Source organism: Poeciliopsis prolifica, unplaced genomic scaffold (genome assembly GCF_027474105.1).
Source record: "Poeciliopsis prolifica strain line A6 unplaced genomic scaffold, Auburn_PproV2 SCAFFOLD023, whole genome shotgun sequence".
Classification (NCBI taxonomy): domain Eukaryota; kingdom Metazoa; phylum Chordata; class Actinopteri; order Cyprinodontiformes; family Poeciliidae; genus Poeciliopsis; species Poeciliopsis prolifica.
The window spans coordinates 261,876-284,996 of record NW_026562398.1 but is presented as its reverse complement, the minus strand read 5'-3'; the positions used below and the strand labels follow the sequence as shown (position 1 = coordinate 284,996).

Sequence of the window (23,121 nt, the reverse complement as noted above, 5' to 3'; positions counted from 1 at the left end):
CTAGTTTTGTTAGTACAAATGTCCATTAATCATTTTTACATAGATTATTTTCATAGAAGCACTAGGGATTATTTAGATAAAAAATAACAATGAAGTGTGCTTGAGTTATCCTTGAACTTAACCTATCTTTGAAAAAATGCCAACTTGATTTAATTTTATTTATAAACATAAACTCAGTTAACTTGTTTTGTTCAGTCAAAAAGCCACGATAGAGGAGACACTTTAACTTTGTTATTCAAATTAATTGTAATAGAATAGCGATAATAATGACAACAAAACATTCTTGTTATTATTCATACTGTTATCAGAAATAGTTGACCCTATTTATTAAATTAGGGCTGACAACGAAAACTGACAGTAATGTAGTTTAAATCACCACAGTTAACGCCATGTGTCAATATATTGGAAATATGTACTACATACACAGATGTATGCTTCAGTGACAGAACACACAAATAACGATCTAATTTACATCGGCATAAATGTCCTGGACCGCTTGCAGGCCTAAAATAACGAAACATACCACTCACAATATGGCGAAGGCGTTGACGTAGGATATTCACTTTTATCCAGCGTCTATCTTTTTACGTCAAAAGTGAAGCGCTCCCTCCTTTGTGGAGTAAATTGGACTGCATTTAGCGACGCGAACGGTTCCTGCCATGGAGTCACGGGTATGATTGGTAGAAATTATCCAGCAATCCTAAATGTTTATTAAATGTGAATGGCAGATGTTGCATTTGTTTAACCTTAGAGCTGTCTAGAGTGCATTGAGTTTCGATATTAGCAGATGTGGTCAGTTTAAGTCAAGCTAGCGGACAGACGTAGGGTCCCTAGTTTTCTTTCCCTTCCAGCAGGAAGTTCCTTGTCATATGGCTCGAACTCTTAAATCTCTCTAGAATAATCCACACTGTCTTGATCACTTGCCTTAATGCAAAGCTGTTGCTTGAGGCAACAAATCGGGGAAATACTACATGTGGTGGTGACTTTTGTTTTTATCGTGAAACAGTGTTAAAACTTCACCAACTTTTCATGGGTGGCTAGCGACCTAGCTTGGAAATGAATAGGACATTGTTCGCAGTCAAACATTTGTCTTCACTAAGGCGCAGTTGTTCTTCTCTGGGCTGCCAGGTGATAACCAACCCGCAGGAAATTGCCAAAGTCTACAGAGAGCTCAGCCTGTTTCCCTCTTTAAGCAGAGCAGACGTGGGACCTGTCATCACCTCTCAGTATGGGGGCAAATACAGCAACATATACACAGGTACATCTAACATCTGTCACATCAAAAATGTTTCCCTTTGTATTCGAGTCGTGTGATTTCTGAGGTCATGTCTGTAGAGTGGAGCCAGCGTGATCTGGAGAGAAACGAGAATGTCAAATTCTGCAGACAATACATTGTCTTCCATGATGATAAGTCGGTGGTCTACTCTGGTACTTCTGGAAACTGTACTGAAGTCAAAGGAGAGTATGTAACATGTTATTGTATCTTGAGTAGATATACGGTCTAATTTGAGTCATAATCCAGGAAAACTCAACTGTATCTCCCCATTTGTTTCTCACCTCAGACTTCTAAACAAGGACTCTCCTTCTGGTGAAATGAAGGCGGTTATCAGAGAATGCACGGTCAAAGGAGAGGAGAAGCAGTTTCTGGAGGTGTGTGGCTCTCTGGTCCTGCTCAGATGTGGGTGGTTTAAATAATAGCAGTCCTCAGTGATCACAACCATTCACGTATGTCATTAAAATCCATCCCTATTGATTGGATCTCAGTTAATGTGCAAACAAACACATTGCCATATCACTTGGAGGGATTTTAGTTAAGCACACTTTTTTGTGTGCACATTGCTCTGTCCAAAAGTAAGAAAACATGGAACACTCAGCTATAGATGGGCTGCTTACTGACTAAAGCATGACGGGACATTTTATAGCACAGTTACAGCAGCAGGTGCAATAAACTCCAAAACAAACTAAATCAAAAACACTGCAAAGAAAAGCCACTCATCTCTACTGTTTTCAATAATCCTTTCTTTGGAAAATATATTCAATTGCTGTTTATTTGATTCAAATAACCCAGGAGCAGTGTCTGATTCTTCTTGTTTGTTTTATAAACCGGGAAACGTCAAATACATTTTTTGCTACTCCATTAGGTGAGTCATGTCAGGTCACTGGGTGATCTATCAATGTGTCTTGGAGTGAACTGTGTTTAGACTTTGAATCTTATTCAAGTAAATGTTTCTCAAGTCTCTATTTGAAGGTGGTCTGCTAACTGATGTCATCAGATTGCGAAATTGGGATTAAAGGATGGTGTGGGTTGCATATTAAAGGAACTACACTTATTGTTCTTGTTCCATTTCACTTTATTTCTAAAGTGTACAGCTTATCTTTGTCTGAATAATATTTACTCTGTGTTCTTTACTACAAATGTTTAAACATTTTATGTTACATTTTAGATCTGGAGTAAAAACATCAAGGTGAAGAGCATCAACCTAACAGCTTTAAAGAAACATGGCAAAGTCTATGAGGATGGTAAATCATGTTCAGAAAAAAAAAGCTGCATTTTACCTGCAGTTTGTTTGGCAGTTTGCTGTAACATCTGGATATTTTTATTTATTTTTTATTTTTTTGTACATTCCCAGAGCAGTTTGGCAGCTTGGTTTGGTCGCACTCTGAAACACACCTCTTGTATGTTGCTGAGAAAAAGAGGCCTGAGACTAAATCCTTCTTCCAGGTAAGATGTAGATAGAAAAAAATAGTTTTTAGGATACATTTTTTCTTTCTTTCTTCTTTTTTTTTTTTCTTTTTTTACTGTAAATAACTACTACCAGGCTAAACGTTGCGTTACACAGCCAGGAATATCAAACAGTGGCTTCTTTGGTCTTTAAAGTTTTATTTTATTTCCAAGAAAGGTTCAAGTTCATGCCCCTAATGTAAATAATTCACACTTAAACGGCACACACCAGCAAGATTACCGCTGTCAGAAGTTAGCAGCACTATTACCCAATCAGAAAATCACAGCAAACTGGTTCAGTCTTTCCATTCTTTCATAATGGATGAACCTGAGCTATTTTCTTTCGTTTCTCAAAACCAATATTTCTTGTCTGCATTTATTGTTCTGTGACCGAGGCAGCAGTGACGCATGTTTTCTCTCCTTTATCAGATATTCATTATGAGATTTTAGATTGAGGGGCTAACAACCTATTGCTCAATTTCTCATTTCATCTTTACAGACAGAGCTTCCAGAGTTGTCTTCCATTGAAGATGAGGAGGAGACCATGAGGGCGGAGAAAAAAGACACGGTTAAAGTGAATTCATTAGAAAAGTTGAATTAATCTTGTTGCATTTCACAGCACTAAATGCTACATTGTAGTTGTTGTGTGAATTTCATCCTGCAGGGGGAGCAGTTTGTCTACTATGAGGACTGGGGAGAGGCCTTAGTTGGCAAGAGCTGTCCAGTGCTGTGTGTTTTGGACATAGAAGGGGACAATGTGTCTGTGTTGGAAGGATTACCTGACAGCATCTCACCTGGACAGGTTGCTACTGCACTGCAATAAATCCGTCTTTGCATGAATGTTTTTGTGCCTTTAATGTGGTAATAATTTTTTATTTTTATTTTAATCAACTGTTTTCATCTCTCCAGGCATTTTGGGCTCCAGGTGACACAGGTGTGGTGTTTATAGGCTGGTGGCACGAACCTTTCAGACTAGGCTTGAAGTACTGCCCCAATCGGAGGTGCTTATCAAATATAGTTCCTGCACACAGCAACTGGCAAATTGAAATTGAGTTTTAATGCAGTTGAGTTCAAACGAATGCACCTGTTTTAGTATTTCTGTTGTCGCTTTCAGGTCATCTTTGTTTTATGTCGACTTGACGGGTGGGAAATGTGGTAAGCATGAATTGTTTGTAACATTTGTTATCAATTCAACACTGTTAACATAAGGTGTGATGGAGCTGTAAAGCCTCATTTGTTTTTAACACAAATTATTGATTATCAGCACATACATGCAGTAGAGGAAGGAATTTCTTGAAAGTCGCTAAAAAAATGCATGTTATTAAATCATACTTTTTAAAAATGTATTTAACCTTCCCATTTAATGCAAAGAAACTAGAAACTAGATGAGTGAACCTAGAAACATGTACTTTCTAGAAACAAGTACATGTTTCTAGACTTAATAAGATTAAGTCTCAGGATGTATGCTTTGATGCATAAATGGAGATATTCCTTTATTTTCTGTTGTAATCACAACTATTATGTCTAACAAAACACATGTCGCACATTTGACTTCTTTTACATATATTTCTTAAAAAATATAAAACAGCAGGTCATGCGTCAGATAAAGCTTATAGGCGCACCTATAGTGTTAGCTACTACTGGACATTATGTGTACTATATTACAACTGTGCTAATATTTACATTGTGAATACACACTCACGGAAAACAGTTTCTCTGTCATCTTAGTTCAACTAAGCATTGACATAACCTCCTGAAGTTATGTTTATTTGTTGTCTGCAACAGAGCAGCTTTCGTCAGACAACAGTGCGGTGTTTTCCCCAAGACTGAGTCCAGATCAGTGCCGAATTATTTATCTAGAATGTTCTGTATATGGGCCACATATGCAGTGCTGCAAGCTTTGTATGGTAAGAAAATTAGAGACTTTTTTTTTTTACATGTTTATTCTCCAGTTTTCTAATGGGAAAGACACAGGAGTATTTTTTAGTTTGTTAATATGTGAATTTTCTTTGTCGTATTCTTTTTTTTTTTTTTTTGCAGTACGACTGGTACACTAAGAAGACCTCAGTGGTTGTGGATATTGTTGGACGACCAAGAGAAGGTAAATGGTGCTAAGTGGAAACGTAAAAACACACATTTTACTTCTAAGTATGTAGTAAGAGTGTAAAAAATGTACCTCTTTGGCTTTTTATGACTTCACAGACGGCTTCACTGGCATCTACAGCAGTCAGTTATCGCCGAAGTGTTGGTCAGCTGACAGTCAGCGGGTTGTTGTTGCTTGTCCTCAGCGCAGCCGAAAGGTATGTGTAGATTTTACTTGTTGTCATGTTCCAGGCGGTAAAAAAAAAATCAAATTTTTTTTTTTCCTCTTTATGCTTTAGGATCTCTTGGTGGTGGACACAAGCACAGGAAGCATCACCTCTCTGACTGCAAGTTAGTCTCTTATTGCGCTGCGTTTTATGTGATTCATTGTTGACAGTTTCACGCCCATTTATTTCGGTATGTGTGTAACAGTTAGTGATTTCATTATTATATATTTATGTCAATGTAGAGTCTGAAATTGGTAACTGGTGTCTTCTGAATATCGAGCGAGATCTGATGGTGGTCAGCTGCTCCTCTCCTAACTGCCCCCCAAATCTGGTAGGATCTGTATCTTTGCTAAGAAAATTTTGATTTTTTAAAATTAATTCATGCAAATGTCCTTTTGGACTAATTGGGAGTTCACAAAAACTTTTTAAACAACTTTATGTAATGCAGCAGATTTTCTCTCTTATAGCCATGTTCTTTTTTTGTTGTTGTTGTTTAGAGGGTGGGCTTCCTTCCAGGAAAGGATTCCCAAGAGCAAGTGGTCTGGGTGACTTTGGAAGAGTCTCAGACTTTACCAGATATTGACTGGCAGATCAAGACTTTCACTCCTTCAGAAGGACTAGACAACCATCAATACCGTAAGATAACTCTTTAGAATATTCAGGAAGTAATTGTACTCGGAGAACTGTAACTTTATTGTTGCCTGTTTTACTTTTGTAATATGAACTGACAATATTTTTTACCCTTTTTGTTTCAGTTATTAAACTTCACAAATTACTAAAAATTGTCTTATTTTCAAACTATATGTGATTTAATAGGCAACTGTCTCTTTTAAAACATATCAGGCAGTGTTTTGGCACCTCTCAGGTTACTGCTTATTTTTACTTTTAAGGAGACTTGTTTCCATAAAACTAACATATGACATAAAATCTGACTTTCTTGTATAAGTTGTATTTATCAGAATGGTGGAAAAAAATTTAAAAAGTATTTTATTCTAATCTTTTTGAAAATTTACTCCATTGAATTTTTTTAAATGTGTTTTGTCTAATTTAATTAATTCACCGCTAAAAATAACTTGTATTACTTCCACAGTAGCAATGAAGCAAATTGCCTTGAAGCAGACTGCTTAAGGCAATTAATGCCTTAATTAACTAATATATATTAGTTCTTGGGTGGATAGTAGAAGTCACACCTAAACAATATTCAATGTTTAACAATTGCATCCAAAATTGTAATGAAATACTGTTTATTAACCACAGAGTTTTTGTTTATGAAGGACCAAATGCATAAAAAATAATGCTAATATGCTTGCAAACAACACAGTAGTATAACTATTTGCAAACTATTCTAAGCTCTGCTACTTGTACTAATTCATGCTGCTAACATGTTTTGCTGTATTTCAGCTGGCACTGACTTTGAAGCTGTGCTGATGAAACCAAAAGAAGTGAAGGAAGGAGTGAAACTACCTCTGATTGTCCTCCCTCATGGTTCGTAACTCAGATATATGGATAGAAAAAAAGTCATTCCAAAAGAGCTTACATTATGAAGTAATAAAACCTGGGCTATTAATCCCTACTGGGTTTATTTTTAGGCTCTCTTCAGTCAAGAGCTTCTACTGATCAGATTGACATTGCAGACAGTAGTTGCTATGACAATGGTGCTCCTTGTGGCACCTCATTTTACTGAAAACAAGCTCAGTAGTTGTCATAGAGATACACCTCTGTTAATCTAATTACATGTTTTACGGTGTTTTAATTGTGCACCTGTTGCCGTGGCCACCAGTTCCTAATTGATCATGTCAGGGCAGTTTCACTGTTAATCTGTGTCTCTCATCAGGAGGTCCTCACTCTGTGATTGTAGCTGAGTGGCTTCTGTCTACCTCTGTGTTCTGCAGGATGGGTTTTGGTGTATTACTGGGTAAGTTAGGTTACCAATGTTGAGTGCAGCTTCATTTGATACCTGTTGAAACCTAAGAAGTATATGATGCTTTAAACATAGCTCTCGGCTTCTGGGGTAACTTTAAACTTGGTTTACAAAGAGTACAAGGATTACTTCCTGTTTCGTGGCCACTGATACTGGTTCAGTTGGGGAGAGCCACTCAATGGCTAATTTTTATACATTTTTATCACTTAATTTATCTTTTTCTTCTTATGGAAGACTGTACAAGAACCTTCTTTATATAAACTTAGCTGGAAATGCCTTTCTGTTCAAGGTTTTTATCCACAGCTCTTAACATTAAGTTTTTATGTGTCCTTTCTGTAAGTATTTCTACAGCATAGTAACTCTAGATTATAGATAGATTGGACGCTTACTTTAAGTTGAGGGTAAATAGCCTTTTTAAAGAAATCTTATAGGTTCTTAGGACTAGGAATGCCTTTGCAGTCTGCTTCTACCTTGATGATTGAATAAGTGGAGGAAATGGTAAAGGTCGTGTGTGGGAAACATTCTCAGATAACAGTCTCGGTCTCTCTGGAAAGTGGAAGTTGCATTTGCAGTTCTAGAGCACGGAAATCCAAGACCAAATTGCAAAGCAATCATACCTGAATTTACCAATATAAATTGGTAATAGGTTCATATCTTTGAAAAGATTTCTGTGGTATTTGTTGTACAAAGCAGCAAATATGAGTTTTTTTTGTTGTTTTTGCAAGAAAGAAACAAGAAAGATTTGCAAAATCGTCATTGTTCAGAAAAAAAATGAATTTCCCAGGTAACTTTGTTTCAAATCCTCAAAGAATGCAGACATTGCTTAAATAAATCTGAGAAATGTTTATCGAAATTTAGTATGCATTTATCTACATCGGAATACAGCTAAATGCTACCAGGCATGTTGGTGCTTGTGGGAATGCTTCTGAATGTGCATTTTCTGTTCATAGTAAATTATCGTGGCTCTCTCGGTTTTGGCCAGGACAGCATCCTCTCACTGCTGGGCAATGTGGGTTCCCAGGATGTCATGGATGTTCAGGTAAAAATATACTCAGCACCATTTGAGGACCGAATAAACACAAAAAATAAGTCTGCTGCTGATAAAGTTCAAGGCCTTTCATTATCCCATTGTCCATTTTCAGAGTGAATTCTTTTGATATACTCTCTATACTGAGCTGAAATTACTTTGTTTTGATGTATCAAAATGATGTATAAAAATTCTGATAAATTAGAATAAAATCTACTGTTGAAAAATTAAAAAAAGTGAAAAGTCCATAATATAATGAATTTCAGTATTTCCTTTGGTAATGTGCTTGTACTCTATCGGTCTCTATATAAAATGTCTTTGAGTTGCCATAGATGTAAAACATGGCTCATAGCAGCAGAGCTCATTTTGTTTTGTTCTCCTTTGATCATTCTCTGTTGGATTTACAGATTGTCTTTTACATAGTCTGTCATTTGTGCTTTACTTCCTCCAGTATGCTGTTGAAAGTGTCCTAGACGCTGAGTTTGACAGGGAGAAAGTGGCCATTTCTGGGGGTTCCCACGGGGGGTTTCTAGCCTGCCATCTAATTGGTCAGTACCCAGGGTTCTACAAGGCCTGTGTGGCTCGCAATCCTGTCGTCAATTTGGCCTCCATGATTGGCAGCACGGATATCCCGGATTGGTGGGTCTAGTTGTGAAACATCCCAACACTCTTGTCTATATTTGGCGATTCCTGTAGTGAAAGTCTTGAGCAATTACAAAACTGTGATATTTTATAATTGGTTTATGTAGATGTAAAATAAATGATTTTTTTTTTTTTGCAGGTGTGTTGTTGAGGCAGGATACGGTTACAGTCCTGATTGTCTCCCTGATCCTGCCGTTTGGGAACAGATGTTAAACAAGTCGCCTATCAAATACGTCCCTCAGGTATATTTATGTGAATCTCAGACTCATAGTTCTGACTTTACTGCTTTTGGTTTTGTGATATCATGTAAGTTATTATCTTGTTAAGGTTCGGACCCCAGTGCTGTTGACTTTAGGGGAAGATGACAAGCGTGTGCCTAACAAGCAAGGGATTGAGTACTACAAAGCTCTGAAAGCAAAGCAGATCCCTGTTCGGTAAGTACTGACAAGGTGCCTCATCCATAACAGACTGTGTAGCTTTCGCTTTAAAAGTTGCCATAGTGACATAAGAGTGGTGCACAAATAGATCAGATTTCTAAAACCATCCACACACATGTGGTTGTGAACCTTCTCTTCATAGATCCCTATTTGCGTGAAATAGACTGCAACTACAGGTGTCACATGAGCTTCCCTTTGAAATGCCTTGCTGAAATGTGCTATACAAATAAAATTTGATTGATTGATTGCTTCCCTGTCCCTGCCTGTAAATAATGCTAATATGCTTGCTACAGCTACAGGTGTAACTTTGTATAAATTGCCGGAAGACTCCCGTCGCATGTCCCAATGACCATGACAATAGCCCTTGTTTTTTTTTTGTGTACTTCACAAAAGAAAATAACAGCACACCTTTTCAGCTTAATTTAAAAACAGACAGCATGCCAGATAGTCCTTTGGAATGCCTATTACGCTCTAAGGAAACATATATTGCACCAAGGCCACATACTGCATTAGCTGGGCACATCACGTATAAGTTGTACATTTACAGGATGGAAATGCTTTCTATTCATAAAGGCACACGAGTTACAGGGCGGTGTTCTTACAGCAGTATGACTGCAGTCAACTTGTTTTGATGTTTGTTTATTAATGCTCTAACATGTATTTGCACAGGTTACTGTGGTACCCTGGAAACAACCATTCTCTTTCCAAAGTGGATGCAGAATCAGATGGTTTCATGAACATCGCTTTGTGGATAATTCAACACTTAGGCCTGTGATGGTGGCATAATGAAGACTAAAGGACTTTAGTTTGTGAATGCAAACTTATTTTTATGTTATAAGGCCCAATCCAAAGCCAAAACATTGAGAATTGATCTTCAGCTATAATACATTTTAACTGTGCGTAACCCATAATGTACTTGTGGGTATTGTTGTTAATTTCGAGTATTGCATAAGAAGATGACTAACAATTAAAAAATAATAGTAATACCACACTTGAATAAAAATATTTGATTCAATGTAAACATTTTATTGATACTGACTTGATTTATTTTTAATTATTTTGACTTTTTTTCTGATTACATGAAAAGAATAACACTTATAATCAGTCTCTTTTTTAGAGATTTTCTTCTGCTTGGGTAATTAGATTTTTTTTAATTAAATCTCTTGATTGTACCATTTTGTGCACCTAATAAAACAATTGTAAGAAAGCTCACTATGTCAGTCAAATTTTTAAATGCATTTTTGTATAGGTGAGTTTATGAGGCTTTTGGCTTCCAATAAGCTTAGGTCTGAATACATCGTAAATTACATGTCCATGTTGAATGTAAACATTTGACCACAAACTATATATAAATTGGAAGACGAGACTTAGTTGTTTTTTATTTATTTCTGCTCACATAGTTAGAAGTTCTGCAGATAACAATATTTATTTTTGTTATTTCTATTTGTAAGTGAATATATTGTTTGTGTTTAGTTTCTGGTAAAGATGCTACATCTGTGAGCCACCACATGTTGCTTAGCAGTCTGTGACTTCCCATACCAATGCATGTCAATAAGTTTAGATTGAGTTTTAGTAGCAGCAGGGGAAGTGGTGCATTTTCACAGCTGCATCAGTATACGTCATCCTGCACAAAATGTTAAGTTAACGGAGGGAACCATTACAAAAATGTAATGCTCGTATACGATTGAAAAGACATAAGCATTTTTCTTGTCTGACATTAAACAGTTAACAAGGTAATATGGAGGAATAGTCCAAAGTTTCAGCAAACTACTGTCCTGTGAGCAGGTCCAAAATTTTAGACTAATATCAAACAGTTTACATAATACCACTGCCAAATGCTATAAGGAAATGTATGCCAACTTGTGAACTTGAAAGAAGCTTACAACAATTTTACCTTAAACAGAAACAGGTAAGTCAAATGTCAGACACTGAAAAAAGCAAAATATTCTTTTTCTACAGTGCATGTTAAAAAATGTGCAAGATAAGCCATTTAAAGTTGTTATATATTGGTCTAGGTGATCTCAAAAATGTGTTGTATGATTGTTAGTGCCCCAAAGCCCAAGACATCTACATTTGTTCAGAATTGGAGGATTTCCTCTGTCTTTCTTCCCTTTGAGGAATTCAGTATCTAAAAACAATTAAACTTATTTTTAATTTAGTCTAAAGAGCATATTACAAAGAACATCATATTAACAAATATAATTTTTAAGTGTATTAAATTACTTCAGTTAAGTGTGCAGCTGATGTTCCTCGTTCCTTGTTTTATGTCACATGCTTTTCATCAGACTACTGCATATTTGACCACATGGTTTCACTTCTGCATTCATTGCGCTTCATTTTACTGCAGGCTCTTTGAACAGTTTACACCCTGTCTTCTCTTCAAGAGGAATAACACGTTTTTCTCAAACTATTACGATTTGTTTTTAATCTAGTATGGTAAGTGACCTTTTTCTACCCTTGTAAATATAGTGTTTCCTTTTAAAAATATTGAGCTATAGAACTGGATAAATTTTACATAGGGAATTAAAGTGTTTGCAATTTAAAAGCTCCTTTTAATGCAATATTTATTGAATGTATTGATAAAGTTAAACGAGTGCTTCTGCAGTATTTTCTGACTTGAAATTTGATACACTTTTTCAGGCTCTGGAGAAAGTTCTTATTGCGATTCAGTTTCTGCTATATGGAAATGCAATCAACATCCAGTTTTTTCCATGTGACGCCGATATGAATTCAACCACAGTGGACTGCTCTAACAGACCTATCAAGCACATCCCGATCATTAAGGCTGCTACTGTTTTATCAATCGATTTGAGTGGCACTAAGGTGCAAGCAGTGAGGAACCACGTATTTGCAGGTGTCCCAAATGTTAATACTTTACAAATAAAAGGCAATTGTCTCCCAGGTCAACTTAGACGTACTGAGCAGCAAGGATGCAACATGGAAATTGAGCCCCATGCCTTCAAGCACCTTAAAAATCTTACATTTCTGTATCTGTCGGGAAACAGCCTCACATCTATACCAAACTTACCTGAAGACTTGCTGTTTCTTGATTTGCAGTACAATTGCATCTTTAACATATTTGCCCCTTTAAAGACTCCAAATCTAGAGACTCTGCTACTCTCCAAGAACTGTTTTTATGCCAACCCTTGCAACCAGTCTTTTTACATCAATGCAACTGTTTTTAGAGGATTACCTAAACTCAAAAACCTTACATTAGGGTATAATAATGTAACAAGTGTCCCAAAATTCCTGCCAGCCTCTCTGAAGGCTCTGGATTTAAGAGAGAATACAATGACGGAGATCCCAGAAGGGTCATTTGCCAACCTGACAGCCCTTGAGTATCTGAATTTGGAGTGGAACTGTCAGCGTTGTGACCATGCAGCGCGGCCCTGCTTCCCTTGCCCACAAAATCGCCCTCTCCAGCTGCATCCCAACTCTCTGTATTCTGAAAACAGCTCCATCACGTTTCTGAGCTTACGAGGAAATTCTTTAAAAACATTTCCAGATGGCCTTTTTAAGCCATTGAAGAATTTAAAGGGACTGGACATCTCTGATAATCTGCTGGCGTTTGCTATACAAAATGGCACCTTTTTTCAAGAGCTGACTGGCCTCACTTGGATTAGCCTAATCTACAACTATGAACCGCTTAAGACCTTTGGAGAACTGGATCTCTCTCCATACATTGGCAACATATCAGGTCTGCAAAAGCTTTTATTAAGTGGGAACTTTTTCCATACCATATCAAAAAAAGGTTTCCATGTTCTCTCTCAACTCAAACATCTATCAAAATTAGAACTGAGAATGAACTTCATTAGCGAATGCAATTTGACGACCATGAAGCAGCTACCATCTCTCACTGCTATAGACCTCTCCCAAAATATGCTGAATTTCCTTCCATGCTGTTCTGAATCATCTAGAAGTGCAGACAGCTGTCAGAACCAGAACTTGTATTCAGGTGATTTCCAAGATGTACACACTCTCATACCAGACAAAGAAACAAGAACTAGTAGCCACATCTGGGAATCTGACCAGTCTAATGGACCAGAAAGGACAATTGGCAGCGAGTGTCAAATTCCATCTCTACTGAGCTTTAAAAATAAGTATTGTTTTCAAAAGCTATCTTTTGACCTTTCTCAAAATGACATCTTATCACTTAATAAAAGAGTGTTTTTAGGCATGGAAAACGCAGTTTGTCTCGACCTTTCTTACAACTACATGAGTCAGACATTGAGGGGTGGACAGTTCAATAACATGACAAAATTAGTCTTTCTTAACATGTCCTTCAATAGACTGGATCTTTATCGCGATAATGCTTTCAGTGAACTTCAGTCTACATTGAAGGTATTAGATGTCAGTAATAATGACTTTCACTTCAAGATGAGAGGAATGGGCCATCGTTTTGAGTTCCTTAAAAATCTGATTAACCTGGAAGTGCTGAGTCTTGCTAACAATGGCATCGGGATGCGGATAGATCAAAGGCTGGTCAGCGGGTCCTTGCGGTACCTCTACTTCAATGGTAATCGTCTGGACATCATGTGGAATGCTGACTACACCACATACACTCATTTCTTTCAGAATCTAACAAAGCTGAAATTCCTGGACATCTCCAGCAACAACCTGAAGTCACTCCCAGCAGAAGTACTGCGTAACCTCCCAGTGAGCCTTCAGAGCCTCTGCATCAGCAGAAATTCCATGAAGAATTTTCCCTGGCAAAACATTTCAGCTCTGAGCAATTTATGTCATCTGGACCTAAGCTACAACTCTCTAAGTGATTTGGTTTCACAAGAAATACAATTTGGAGACCGATTTTCCTTTCTGGACCTGAGTCACAATCATCTTACTTCTATTCCAGACAATTTCTTCAATGAAGCAAGGTCTTTGCAGCATCTGTACCTCAATCACAATAAAATCAAAGAGTTGAACCATCAGCATCTACCTGCACCCTTTCAGAAGGGGAGCAGCCTTGAGAAACTCACCCTTCACGACAACCCATTTAAATGTGACTGTAATACTTCATGGTTCGTTGTCTACTTGCGGACTACTCCAGTAAACATTCCTTATCTGACAACACGAGTGCGCTGTGGATACCCAGACTCTCAACAAGGTGTGATTCTTCTGTCTATAGACCAACATTCCTGTCAGGACATTTTTGGTAGCTTAGCCTTCCTAGTTTGCTCTTTCTTATCTGTGACATTTACTGCTCTTCCACTGCTGAAGCATCTCTATGGCTGGGATGTGTGGTACTGCCTGCAAGTCTTCTGGGCAGGACTCAAAGGCTACTCCCAGCTGCCCGGTGGTGTTTCAGATCATCACTACGATGCTTTTGTGGTTTTTGACACCAGGAATCTCGCTGTGAGGGACTGGGTTTACAATGAGCTGACTGCTAACTTGGAAGGCTCTGGCCATAGAAGATTTTCTCTCTGTTTAGAAGAGAGGGACTGGATACCTGGGCTCTCATGTATCGATAATTTGCACAGTGCTGTTCACAGCAGTGTGAAGACAGTGTTTGTGCTGTCCCGGAGCACAAATGGAACTGAGCTGGTCAACGGCGTAATCCGACAAGCTTTCTTCATGGTTCAGCAGAGGCTTCTCGATGAGAAGGTATTTTCCCAGTCTTTTTTTTAAAACGCTGTGTGAATGTTGTAATCTTTTCATAGCCCTAAAATATTTCTGAAACTTTCTATTTAAGGTTGATGCAGCTGTGGTTGTTCTCTTGGATGAGATGTTTCCAAAACTGAAGTACCTCCAACTGAGAAAGAGACTGTGCAGGAAGTCTGTGTTGTCCTGGCCGAGAAACCCAAGAGCTCAACCCCTTTTCTGGAACCAGATGAGGATGGCATTATCGTCTGATAATCTCAAGTTTTATGACAATAACATAAGTGAAAGTTTTATATGATTAAGTAAAATAGTTAAAGTTCTGGGAAAGTATTTACCCCCTTACAGATTTGCTCTGTTTTTGCTTTGAAGTTTTTTTTGTTTGTTTGTTTTTTTATACCAGACAACGATATGTTTTCAGTTTTGAGGAAAAAAAATAATATGACGACCAATCTTGTGCTATATGAAAGAGTAATTCCCTCCAATAAAGCGTTAAATCTAGGTAGTAGAAGGAAATTTGGCACTCTTTGTTTTAATTGAGCCATATTGAATGCCACCCAGCGTAAATTTCTTTCTTAAAGTGATGGCACATTGTGCCCTTTGCACTTAAGTCCAGTCTTTGATTGGATCACTCTAAAACCTTTATTCCAGGTGAAAAAGTTTATTTGAGATTGTTACAAATGGATGACAATTTATTTCTGTTTTTTCTGGTAGAGAGCAGAATTTATCCATCCATCGATTATATATTGTCTGATATAAAAGTTTGATTTATTGAAGTGTCACAAAAAATGTCAAAAACAGACGAATTTAGTGAGGAGGTAGAAACTTTTTTTTTCTGGACTGTATTGTTGAATTTGCACATTTCCATCTGACCTCATTTTGACAAACTGACAGTTTCAGGAATGTTTTATTTTTGTTTCTGTGTATTTCCTGTCTGTATTTCAGTTTTTGGAGCAAAATTACGCTCTACAGCAAAACAGATGATGGCTTGTAACAGTTTTCTGATGTCACAGAAGGCTGAACACAGGTGTGATGGTGTAGCTTATGTAAAAGACAGTGGTTAACCTACACAAAGAGATAGATTTATCCCCCTAGGCCTCGGTTTTCTTTAAGATTTCTGAGCTGTATTTGTGGCCACATTATGTCTTTGAAGTTATTCTTATTAAACAATTCCAATTTAATAGTTTCTATTTTTCATTTTGATTAATTTGTATTTAACCTTACCAAAAACGTGCTGAAGAAATAGTTGGTTTTAGGTGCTACGAAAGTAATTGTAATTCAGTCATGGCAGTATACAAACAAATTGACATTGTTTTAGCTGATTTATTAAACATTACAAGAGGGTATGTGATGTACCTGCAAGATACGCACCACTCTGAAAGTTTCACTTCTCTTTGGTTTGGGAGGAAATGAAAAGCCTGAATAGTCTTGAAACAAAAATAAATAATAGAAGCCCTGTCTTTTGCCAGGTGGAGTGGGAAACTATTACCAAGTAAAAATGTGAGATGTGGATAGGCCCTTATCAAAGAATTCTGAATGTTGAGGCGTATCTTTCAAGAATAAAAAAGCAATCAATCTAGCATCCCATATAATGCTGAGGTGTCAACCCTTGTCCTTAGGTCGCAACGTCACGGTCTCTGGTGCACTCGAAGCCATAATGACAAGATAATTTGACTTAAGTTTGTCAGGAGAAGAGACGCAAGTTGAATATTCCTCCTAGTGAGCGCTAATTTAAAAGGCACAAAATAATTATTAAAATCATACACATATGCAATATCTAAACTTACATGAAATGCATCCACACAATATATGTCCATAAACACATCTTAAAATCACAGTTGTAACAGTGGTATCAAACAGTGTGACAAAGATATTAAACAAAAAATAACTTTTGTCTGGGTTTTTCCCATACTAAAAAAAAAATAAATACAATAAAATAAACGATTTAACTGTTTTACATTTTTATTTGTGAGATCATCCTGATGGAAGAAAAGATGCGCCCATTAAAAAAAAAATAAAAAATGTTTAAATGTTTTAAAACATTTTCTAATGTTTAAAAAAATTTTTTTAATGGGCGTGTCACTAATACCTATTAACACGTCTATGTGTCACTAGGTATTAATGTCAGTTTATTTACTGAAAAATTAAATGCAATCATCAAACTGAGTTACTGACGCATGCGATGTGCACATTTATGAATATTTGCTCAACATGGAATCTGTGTGGAGAATTAAGTCGTCCAATCACTGCTCGCTCGCTCGCGCTGCCCCACCACAGCTCTTTCTCGAGCACGCGCCAGCTGGGTTAGCGCGCCCACGCGGACCCGATGGTAGGACAGGTCACAGCCGAACCGATGAGATCATGGAGGCTGCGCTGAGGTCGGACGGGATACGGCCGACGGGACTGAGCGGTGATGGAGAGCTGCCTGTCCGGTAAGATGGAGCTGCGCGCACAGGGCGCACCTGGACTTTTTTTTTTTTTTTTGGAAGGTGGGAGCGTTATTTGATGCTGTTATATGAATGCAAATTAAAATTGACTGCGGTCAGTTGGCGTGACAGATTATTTCTTATGTAAGATACCAGCTCGGACTCGTGTGGCCGTGGATATGCTAGAAACTAATCCTTCATGCCGTGGTCGTAGTAGAATTGTTTGGGCGTCTGTGCCCGGCTTGCCTGGTCACTTATAAGTGCTCCTTGGTAGGTCGTTCGTCTATCTACCTTTAAACTATGTTAGACTACTTATTAAACCCTTCTATTATGAATAAGAAATTGTCATGCTGTTGAGGGTGTTGTGTTTTCGCAGTAAGGGTGGTGACTCCGCTTTTCTCTCCACAGCAACAGCTGGTTGTCGACTCCAAACTAAGCTGCAGGCGCTTGTGGACTGCTTTAATGCCAGACGTGCATTTAAATCGAGCATTCCCTCTCCCTATTTTATTTTTAATTTTTTTGTTTTAAAATGTAATGCATTTAGCGGCACATACTTCGCTGGCATTCATTGTAATGAACCAGCTATTTGTGGCACCTCCACCTCAGTGTTTGTAATATAGAAAAAGCTTTATAGGTAGCTAGCATGTGTGTGCTTTCTTTTTTTAAACCACGTGTAGAATTTATTTTGGCAATCCCTCACTAGGAATAGAAAAACTGCCTATACTCCATTTCAAAAAGTCCAATTTATTGCCATTTAGACTGTGCATCTGATGTACAGGACATTCAGTTTATTGTCCTGAGCAACAACAGATAAGGGATTGACAGCTAGGTTATGATTGACACGCAGACTTAACCAGTCCCTCAGTTGTATCCTGTAAAGGGACTCCAAGTACCCAATCCTCTTAGATTAGAGGAGGGATTATAATTTGGATTTGCCTCTGCTTTATAGTCAGTTGTCAGTCAATGTCTGCTCCCCCTACATGCTGAGTCTCAAAGGGAACTTTTTTATTTGTCTGAAAATGTTAATATAGTATTGTTTTTAACACGCTAAATCCAAGACGTTTCTTTATTACCACTTAATATGATACATACACATGTATGTCTGCTGTCTGCTGATTGAATGTTGATTTCTTATCACATCATGTACCAAGTAGGATTTGGCCTGAATTCAAAGTACCTATTTTTTGTCCCCTATTTATAGTTGAAGCCTGAGGTGTGTACAGCCTCGCAAAGACTGACTGTAAATTTGAAACTGGCCCAGAGGGATGGGATGTAATGAAGAGTGGTCTTTCAATTCTCTTTGCAGTCTGTTGAGGCCAAAGCATTCCACAAAATGTTTTCTTTTTTGTCAGACCTCTGCAGACAAGAAATTTAATACTTTCTGTTGTGCTAAATTAATCACACCTATCCACATCCTTCCTTTTCACTTTTGCTTTGGGATGTAGAGACTGGGATGCTGCTTTATGGTTTCTACTTAAGACAGTGAGTGCTGATTTAAGAGCACTTGAGTTTACAACTTTGATCACCTTTTTGAAAAGAACTTTATTAGTGTGCGCACACAAATGGTTACTATTTATAATTGTGTTGGTTTTGCCCATTTTTAATCTCTTATTTCTTGTTGTTGCATTTCTGTATTTTTTGTATGTCTGTCTTGTTTTTTGCTGCCTAGAATCCATGATGACCTGCAATGTAACTGAAAGTCCAAGACATCTTGGAGCATCACTGCCAACAACCTCATATTTTCTTCACAAAAGACTAAATAAACCTGGATGTCTGCACAGTCAGATATGGATAAGTGAATAGTGGCCTTTATTACTCCCATTGCTTATTCTTATTCCACAAATGGATATCCCAGTTTTCCTGCCTGTGACTATTTGCTTGCAGATGTTATATTTTGCCATACAGCCATGCCTTTAAACATAAGAGCCAAGCCCTCGCACAGCAAGCTGACTGCTGCTGCAAAGAGTGGTGGGCAAAATGATGGCTCATCTCATTCACGCTTCTCGAGGTCTACAAAACTGGGGAAAGGTAAACAGGCCGTCAGCTCAGGTCCTGGGTCCCGATCAGGACTTGAGCCTGGCTCTGTGTCAGGGGGCGGGCCTCCACCAGCACCGAAACCGACAGGCGCACAAGGTTCAGTTTCAAAGCTTGGTTCAAGACTCAAAGTCAACACATCAACAGCAGATAAAGGATCAGCTCGTGGGTCAACAACAGCTCCAGGTGGCAAAACCATGTCCATGGAGAACATCCAGTCTTTAAGTGCGGCCTATGCCACTTCTGGCACCATGTATCCCAATGAGCGGGAGTCCTTGGGTCCCTCTGGTGGATACCCTAAAAGTACCATGACATTAGGGCGGAGTACCAGTCGCTCATCTTATACTGGCCGCAGTACAGCAATTGGAAGCACCCCAAACATCACAGCCTCTGGAATGCATCACATATCAGACTCTTGTGGAGAACAAACTGTGTTTTCCACAGGAACTTCCAGTTTGCGACGGCAGTCTGGAAGATGCACACAAACACTGGATTCGGATGATCGGGGAGAGGTTTCCACCTGTGATCTCCAGGCTCAGCTGAGGGATCTGCAGAAAGAGAATGAAAGTCTCCGGAGGGAACTGGATGGAGGGAGGGATGGAAAGACAGGCTATGGCATGAATAGTGTTAATTTCTGGAGTCCTGACGTAAAGAGAGACAAGGGGAGTAGGCGTGAAGAGGGCGTGAGGACGGCAGCTCTAAAGGAACAGTGCAGAGTGAATCAAGAAGATTTACAGGTGAGAAAGCAGACAGCAACAGTGCCTCATCCACTTGAACTTTTACATATTACAGTCTCAAACTTCAACTTATTTTATTTGGATTTTATAATACAGATCAATAAATAATGATGTAAAGAAAAAGGAAGAAATCTTACGGATTTCTGTTTCTTTCTCTCTGTCTGAACTTCTTTTGAGTTCTTTTGTCCAAGAGCCAAACCTCAGAAAACATCTTGTACTGGAGGATTTTGTAAAGAAGTAGCAACGGAAAATGAAGGAAGTGCATCAAAGTACTTGACGTTGCATTTTAGAATGAAAATAAAGGACCATGATAATCTCTGGCCTGTAGATTGCTGCATTTCTACTAAAGCCACTTGAGAGTCTGTGGAAAAATGTGTTCATTAACTAACCATTGTGTCTGAGTTTGAGATATTTTGCAGAGAAGAACAAGCTATTAATTCCAGTACATATGAAAACACATTTCCCAGAGGTTCTACAGCTGCTAGCGCAGTAAAATGTGGTTCTAGTATGGATTTGGAATGGTTAGTACAATGCCACTTATTTTTATTAGTGAAATAGTTAAAAACTGAAAAAAAAATAAACATTTAGCAATTTACTTCCACTTTACAACTGTGTACTCCTTTGTGTTGCTCTGCCATATATACTAATAAGGAATAATAAAGAAACATAGTTATTGTAAGATGTCAAAATATCAAAAAGAAGTTTCAGTGAGTTTCTTCATTAGTTCCATTCAGATGTTTTGTGTTCATCTCTGAAAAACACCATTTGTTCTCATCTTCAAGGTTACACTGAATAGCTTGGCTGCCGTTTTGACTAACAATGTTTTCCATGCTACCTCCACGTTGTTTCCATGGGAACTTACGCAAGGTGTTTGCCGGGGTTTCTGGGTTCTCAAAGGGCTCACAGCTTTTGCTGAAGGAATGGTGACCAGTCTGTCCTGTGCAGTCTCTCCCCCGGAGTCTGTCCCACTCATTCAGAGGTGTTATCCATCTGTCTGCCTCACCCACCGCATGGCGACTGTGTAGTGTCTCTTCTTTGTTTATCCTCCCTTGGTTTTTTATCTCAGTGCCCTTCTGTCTCTCTCTTTATCGGGCATTTTACATCTTTGTGTGTCTGTTCTTTTTCTAGAAGAAAATCCAAATACTACAATCGGAATAGTAAAGCTATTTGATTTAAAAATAAGGTTTGAGGTTTTCAAATTACAGAAGCTGGAACTGTGATTGTTTTGTTGCTTTTACACATACAAAAAACAGTATCTGCTTCCTCCTGCTGTAACTGTGGAGCCTCCTCTGCATTTTTTATTTCTTGCTTTTTCATCTCACTTGGTCATAAAGTGTAAGAGCACTATACTTTAACTAAACACACATGCATGACACATGAAGTCAGAAAATGTGAAAATGAGAGTAGGATTAATTGGAAACCAATATGAGACAGCCTTTTTGCTCTCAAATCTGCTGATTAACATAATTTTCTTCATCTGAAACATGGTGAGCTGACTTGTCCTTGATTGCACCTTTGCATTTTAATTTGCTCAATCTGTTCAGTCTCTGAACAAGGTCATTCTTCCTTAACCAAATCAAATTTAGTTGCCTGATATTAATTTATGTATTTCTTTCCAAGCAATTAAAGGCTTTTAAAGGAATTAAAATAAAAAGCTTCATTAAGAGCATATGGTCTTAGTCAGAGAACATGTTTTTTTGTCTTGCCTTCTGTCTCTGCTTGAGTCTTTCTCTGCCATTGTCTGTCTCATACGCACCCGCCCACAGCTGTTGAGCTCAAGTTGTTCACAGTTTTCTTCACAATATTGATTTGACCACTCATTAAAAAGCAACCATGTCTTTCCCTGTGCCTCAGCCAACACTATAACTCAGTGTCTCCAACTCTTACAAAAAAGAAAAGGTCACCCTTTATCTTCTCACTAACTCCCAGTTCAGTTTATCCTTTTCTTTTCCATTTTCTTCTCCATTTCTCCTCCTTTTTTGAACTTTTTTATCTTTTTGTGAGTCTCTGGAAAACAGGTGAAAACGATAGCTGCAGTTTACCATAAAGAATGTCACCTTTTCTTTCATCTGTGCTCATTTGACCTTTCCTCTCCGGCCACTTGTGTGTTGGGTGTGTATGTGTTTCTTTGAAATGTGAATGTGTCCACTGTACACGTGAGCATTTGTGTATCTAGAGTCTCAGTTGTCTGTGTTTTTGGGAAGGACTGTCCTCCCACTCTAATTTAATATTCAGTGTGAGATGTTGCATTGATTATCCATAAACTCACTCGCTCTTCTTCATCTCCACTCTGTGTCCTTGGCACTCCCCACCTTCTGCACAGGAGCACAGAAATCAGAGTGCTGGCGTGAAAAACAAGCAAAGAATTCCCACAAATAATTCCTGTTAGTGTGAAACTGTTAAATGGGGTTCCTAACAAATGTCAGTATGCTAGGCTTTCACTGTGGTTCACTTGAGACCCAGTCCCTTAGAAATGACTTTGTAACTCTTTATAATTTAATAGATGTCAGTCACTGTTTTAATCAGTTTTTCTTTCAATCCTTTAGACTGAGTCATGATGGTTTTCTTTTTGAGATTTTTAACTTTCTATTAAGTGATAATTTTATTCTACAGGTGCATCTATAGTCAGGCTTGGGTATGGCTTTTGAGATAGATAAATCTCACAAAAGTGTCGCTTACATTTATTTACTTACAGGTTCAAATTTGGGAACTACTTTTTAAACAAGTAGTTCCCCCTTGATTGAATCATAATTTGAGAACTGTAATAAGTCTGGTTATATTTGTTATTAAAATCTGTTTATTGATCTGAAACATCTGAGTGTGGCAAAATCCGGACAAATAAGAAGAAATAAATCTGTTAGAGGGCAGATACTTTTTTGAAGCGCACAGTAAAATTAGTTTTTTGTAACATTTAAACTTTTTTTTCACAGATGTCACTTGATAAATTGTTATCCAGAATATGTGAAGTAAATAGTGTAGGGGAAAAAACAGTCCATTTAAAGCGTAAAAACTCATGTGATTTGCAAAATAGTCTTTGACTAAAGCATTGGACAGATAGTGATGCTGCCCAAAAAGTTATCAATCTTCTGGTTGACTACTATGTGCAATATTGTTCACACCCAGTAGTCTTTGCTGTAGTTTATCTTTATGAAACCATTGTTTCACAAAGAAATAATGGTTCTAATTGTGTTAAAAGATTTTGGAAACAAAACAAAACAAAAAATAAATCAAATGAACTGAACCTTTCAAGCAGCCCCTCAATAGTTCAATT

General features: G+C 37.9%; 3 protein-coding genes across 4 annotated transcripts in view; all 3 read left to right on the top strand.

Annotated features, from left to right (window-relative positions):
• Positions 1–599: 599 nt before the first annotated feature.
• apeh (acylaminoacyl-peptide hydrolase) lies at positions 600–10,259 on the top strand. Of its 2 annotated transcripts, XM_055045961.1 has the most exons (23): positions 600–671; positions 1,129–1,258; positions 1,336–1,462; positions 1,563–1,650; positions 2,445–2,520; positions 2,631–2,722; positions 3,222–3,296; positions 3,387–3,524; positions 3,632–3,723; positions 3,837–3,877; positions 4,508–4,629; positions 4,763–4,823; positions 4,925–5,022; positions 5,104–5,155; positions 5,274–5,362; positions 5,529–5,667; positions 6,433–6,516; positions 6,866–6,946; positions 7,903–7,991; positions 8,431–8,618; positions 8,761–8,863; positions 8,949–9,055; positions 9,728–10,259. In XM_055045961.1, exons 1-23 carry the CDS (start codon positions 660–662, stop codon positions 9,831–9,833), a joined length of 2,190 nt encoding a protein of 729 aa, XP_054901936.1. In that variant the 5' UTR covers positions 600–659; the 3' UTR covers positions 9,834–10,259. The 2 variants fall into 2 exon arrangements, with proteins under 2 accessions (XP_054901936.1, XP_054901935.1); XM_055045960.1 differs by lacking the exon at positions 600–671 and having other exon boundaries at positions 1,042–1,258.
• A 1,149-nt stretch (positions 10,260–11,408) lies between these two features.
• On the top strand, positions 11,409–15,834 carry tlr9 (toll-like receptor 9). The gene is made up of 3 exons (XM_055045959.1): positions 11,409–11,494; positions 11,699–14,659; positions 14,748–15,834. Exons 1-3 carry the CDS (start codon positions 11,492–11,494, stop codon positions 14,952–14,954), a joined length of 3,171 nt encoding a protein of 1,056 aa, XP_054901934.1. The 5' UTR covers positions 11,409–11,491; the 3' UTR covers positions 14,955–15,834.
• A 1,170-nt stretch (positions 15,835–17,004) lies between these two features.
• The window catches only part of LOC129370194 (ERC protein 2-like), a 150,278-nt gene continuing 144,161 nt past the window's right edge, over positions 17,005–23,121 (top strand). The window contains exons 1-2 of the mRNA XM_055045958.1: positions 17,005–17,085; positions 18,749–19,850. Of these exons, the coding sequence (XP_054901933.1) occupies positions 18,987–19,850 (864 nt within the window). The 5' untranslated portion in view covers positions 17,005–17,085; positions 18,749–18,986. The remainder of the gene's footprint in view (positions 17,086–18,748; positions 19,851–23,121) is intronic.